At 45.7% G+C, this 4,704-nt stretch overlaps 1 protein-coding gene across 6 annotated transcripts in view; it reads left to right on the top strand.

The window, feature by feature from the left end:
• LOC105454786 (serine/threonine-protein phosphatase 2B catalytic subunit 2-like) overlaps positions 1-4,026 on the top strand; it is an 80,013-nt gene extending 75,987 nt beyond the window's left edge. For 3 of the 6 annotated variants that reach the window (XM_011697666.1, XM_011697663.1, XM_011697662.1), the window contains 4 exons: positions 1,178-1,262; positions 1,601-1,698; positions 2,033-2,248; positions 2,714-4,026. In XM_011697666.1, coding sequence (XP_011695968.1) covers positions 1,178-1,262; positions 1,601-1,698; positions 2,033-2,226 — 377 coding nt within the window. In that variant the 3' untranslated portion in view covers positions 2,227-2,248; positions 2,714-4,026. The remainder of the gene's footprint in view (positions 1-1,177; positions 1,263-1,600; positions 1,699-2,032; positions 2,249-2,713) is intronic. The other 3 variants (XM_011697668.1, XM_011697664.1, XM_011697667.1) reach the window with 2 other exon arrangements.
• The last annotated feature ends 678 nt before the right edge of the window (positions 4,027-4,704 follow it).

The raw sequence follows: 4,704 nt of genomic DNA, 5'->3' as shown, positions 1-4,704 counted from the left end.
CTCGCCCCCGTCTTCGCGTTGATTCGATCGGTAAACGGTATCGTCGCCGCGCGACTCTTTCGCGTCTGATAACGAGCCCCGAAAAGGTAGCAGGCGATTGCCAGAAGGCGAAGTGGTAACGATAAGAGTTTGTAGTGGCCGATGGTGCGTACGTTTCGCGCTTTGTATACAGCATGTGCATGCCTCTTTTTCTCTCGCATCTCGATTTATACAATACCTTGGTATATGTTAAAACACACAAACACACACACGCGCGCGCACACATACACACACACACACACACACACACAAAAACGTTTTTGCGAAAAATTTATACACTGTATTTACGCACGTTTACGCAGCTTCTGAGTGCCACGCGCGTTCGCAAAAATCGCGCTGCACTCTTCGCATATTTCTTCTCACTCGTTTTTCCTCGAGTCAACGAATAAACACCCTTCTGCCTTCAACGGCTGAGTGCGAGGAGTGCGTAAATTCACTTTTTACCTTGCGAACGCGACGGAGCACGTGCAGATTTTTTTTTCCTCCGTTACGTGGTTGCTTTCAACGTACCCCCCCTGCCCCTCGCTCGTGATGTGTGTGCGCAACTTTTTTGCTTGTAGTTTGGCGTTGTTGTCTTGGCGTGACCCGATGAGAATAACGAGTGATTTATTAATAACGTAATGTATCTCTCCCCCCCCCCCCTCTCGGGTAAGCTCTGTGATATGGATAACGTTAGTAGTTAACGCGCGACGGCGAGAATCATCGTAAGTGATTTGCAAGCGCGGCGACGGACGCGCGGCAAATCGGTGACGAAGCGACCGTGGCGAAGCTATTGAGTCTCTTGATTAAAATGCGTTGTAAATTAATGGACCAGCTTTTGTACTGTTGCAAGCAGCGCCTGTCGAACACGATGTTGAAGAATATACTTTCCGAGCGTGGGCGTGTTCAAAGCACGGTGTATAAATTGAAAATTTTTCTAAAGATAACTTTTGACTCGCCGCGTTTTACTTTTAATTATTTTCCTTTAAATTAAAGGTCAATGTTATATACTCAAGGAATTATTGTAAATTGTTGAACTCAAACGGATCGCCGATGATTCCTTTCGCTATGTTGATCGTCACTGGATGATCTCTATATAGGTGCTAATATCCCGTTGTCGTCATACGAATGCCGTAATGTGCGTCTCTGATATTTATAGGTGCAGCAGCCAATCTACGTAAGGAAGTGATCAGAAACAAGATTAGAGCCATTGGCAAAATGGCACGGGTGTTCTCCGTCCTGAGGTCAGTGAACAATCCGTTCTTTAAATACTTTAAAGACATCTAAATATGCCAAAACGTGTCTGAAAATACTTCGGTATAAAAATAATAGACGTATTATTTTTGCATATATTATATAGCTGTAAGCTATAGTATATAATATATATTATATATTAGCTATAAGCCGAACTCCGGAACTCTTGCAGGGTTCATAACTGCGGATTCTTTTACGAATTAAAAATTGAGACAAAAAGCAGATTACAATTCATAGATGAGTTCTGCATTATATAAAAATTGACCGAAACTTGTACTATTACTTAACGAATTTTAATTATTTAATTAATAATATCTCTTCTTGACAGAGAGGAGAGCGAGAGCGTGCTGCAGTTGAAGGGCTTGACGCCGACTGGAGCTTTACCGCTCGGTGCATTATCTGGTGGCAAGACCTCTCTGAAAAACGGTAAGAGTGTTTTAAGCAACGGTAAAATAACGTTCTGACATTACCGCTGAGAAAAATTTTAATTCAGTTTAGAACTTAAAAATCCAGTGAACTGTACGTATATTTATAATTATTCTTTATCGTGATGCAACGTGAAGGTATAGAAGCACCCAGATACCTCGATTGTTACTTCTCGCGGATAATAAACGTCTCACAGTAGCACAACCGGATAGTCGCGAAAAAATAAGAGAGAATTGAATCCAAACGCTGGAGCGTTTACTTTACGATCCCGCGCGTCCTGACATACCGTGCTTCTGCTTTATCTTCCTCCCTTTTTCTGCCGTGTCTCGTGCAGCACTTCAAGGCTTCTCGCCGAATCACAAAATTACCTCGTTCGCCGAGGCCAAGGGCTTGGACGCCATAAACGAAAGAATGCCACCGAGGAAAGACGCACCGCCCACGCCGGTGAACGAGGAGAAAGCCGTGACAAAGCCGCCGCCTCCTGCGGGAGACAAGCGGGACCACAACATGCCGCAACCGCAGTCGTGAGCCCCACACTCGTCCACTCAAGGTACGTGTCCGCAGATCCTAAACGTCGGGAGAGAACAAGAGGGAGAGCGCTCGCTTGTGCCTCTTGGCCCGGCTTAGTCAGTAAATTTTGCGGGAGCTACACGGTATTTAGCGCGCTTACCTAACCGCGACCTCGAAGCTCTCACTCGAGTTTGAGATAATTGCTTGCCGAAATTAATCACTAACAGATATTTTATCATTTTTCTAATCTCTCTCCTAAATAGATCAACAAGATCAAAAATGATAATTATGAATTTGGATGATGTGAATTTTTAGCCATCGATTTACCGGTAATCTGATGCTTTTTATGTGGCAAAATGTCACGTGCTTTAATATATTGTATCTTTTGGAAAAAGGCTATCATCCCTGAATCGGAATAGCGCCTTTCGTCGACTCTGATAAGATTAAAGACGAGCGCACGCTACATCTCGCGCCACCATATTAACGTAGAGTGAACGTTTTTCAGATGGCGGACGGACGGACGGGTCCTAAGATCCCGGCGCTATCGCCGCCACCACCGAACCATTTGCAAACCATTGCTCGTCTCTCCCCCTCCCCCCTCCCCCCCGGCTGTTACAACCAGTGCGCTGTTCATCGAGGAGTCAGGAGAAGAAACCCATCGCCGTCGCGAGAGAGGAAGAGATCAGAGGAACGGACGGATGAGACGGTCGTGCGCGTAGCGAAAGAGATTTTTCGTCGATGCGATTTTCGAAGCGAGCATCGTCATCGGTCCCGGGGCATACGCGCATAGCGGAGGAGGAAGCAGCAGCATCATCATCAGCAGCAGCAGCAGCAGCAGCAGTCAAGGCAAGGGGACGCGAACATCGAGAAACCCAGCCCGAGCGAATTTCGTAGCGGGCGCTCTCCTCTTCTCCGAGGATTTTGCCTCCGTATCTCTTTTTCGCGTACACTGCATTCGCGAATGGGGAGAACGAGAACGTTAGCCTCCCTTCTATGATGAGCCGCGCGCGTGCGATGTTCTCCGATCTCTCAATGCCGTTCGCGCAATTATTCCTTGCTCTTTTTCTCCCTATCTATCTATCTATCTATCTATCTCTTCTCTTTCTCTCTCTCTCCTTATCTTCGCTCACTCCGTCACTCGCAATTTCCTCGCTCTTCTCTTCCCCAACATCCACGAACGTGTACATTACCCGCGTATTTCTCGCGGATTAATCGACCCGATGTTACATACGCACGCGCGCATGTACGTATCAACGACGAGAGCGGAACGTTAGAGAGCGTGTGTATCTTGTAGGCAGATTCGTTTACAACACGTCGAGATGTTCACGCATGGAGGGGTGGATGACGACTTCCTTCTCCCCCCCCCTTCCTCGCCCCGTTGTCTCCACCGGATACCACCATTTCTCTCGTATTTCTTTTCTTTCTTCGGATGCGGAAAAGCGAGGAGAGAGATCCGGAACGGACGGCTCGCGCGCGCGGTTACGTCTATCTAATAATGAGAGGAATCGCATAGACAGTGTGAAAGAGAGAGAATGAGAGGGAGAGAAAGAGAAAGAGAGAACGGACGAGCGGTCTCCGCCAAAGAAACAAAGAGGGCAGCTGGCCTGTCGTCACGCGGCGGAGCTTCCGGTTTTAGGATTTTACTAGGTTCTTAAGATGTGTCCGCCCTGGGTGACGCGTAAGGGCATCCCCCGCGCCACGGGGTGGGGTTACTTAAATCTTAAGTCGAGCTAAGCTTAGGGGCTAAGTCGTAAATTATATGCATATATATATAAGTTATATATTTAAATTATATAAATTATATATACGTGCATCGGAGAATTTATTTAATATACATAAATATTATAAATATTATATATATTATATATTATTATTAATTATATTATTATCATTATTATTAATTATTCATTATGTAATCCGAATACCGTGTTTTTCGCTGCCGCGCGTGCACACGTCCGTCACGATCGCACGAAATAATTAACGCGCGAAAGAAATGCACGTCGGGCGCGCGCATCGTTTCCAAGTACGCTCATTATACGAGCGTATAATCTATCTCTTGGCCGTTCTGCCCCGAGGATTCATTCAACATTCTCGTTCGTGCGATATATATCGAAGAAAATATCTCGTTCTCGTTGTATCTCCATTTCACGGAACTGCGCGCACGGCCATGATCTTACACGCAAGATATTCGTTATCATGTTAAGTTTATTGAGGTGAATCTCGCCACGTTGTAATAACACGAACAGGTCACAGGTCCAGGCTTGGTAGCTCAATAGTAATTATCGCGTTTTTCGTTCAAAAAAACACTTGAGCTGTCACGGTTATGTCACATGCAAGAATCTCTCGCTCGTATTACAATCGGCGTAGCACCGGGCTGGTGAAATATATATCGTCTTACATGCGGTCTCTATGAACTTCCGTTTTGTCGTGTATTTTGTGATATCGTAGAGGGTGAGCTTTAGGACTACATATACCGAAAACGAGATAGTTTTGTAC

This window comes from Wasmannia auropunctata, unplaced genomic scaffold (assembly GCF_000956235.1).
Source record: "Wasmannia auropunctata unplaced genomic scaffold, wasmannia.A_1.0 LD335975.1, whole genome shotgun sequence".
NCBI lineage: Eukaryota > Metazoa > Arthropoda > Insecta > Hymenoptera > Formicidae > Wasmannia > Wasmannia auropunctata.
The sequence above is the reverse complement of the archived record's forward strand: the minus strand, read 5'-3'. Positions and strand labels throughout refer to the sequence as shown.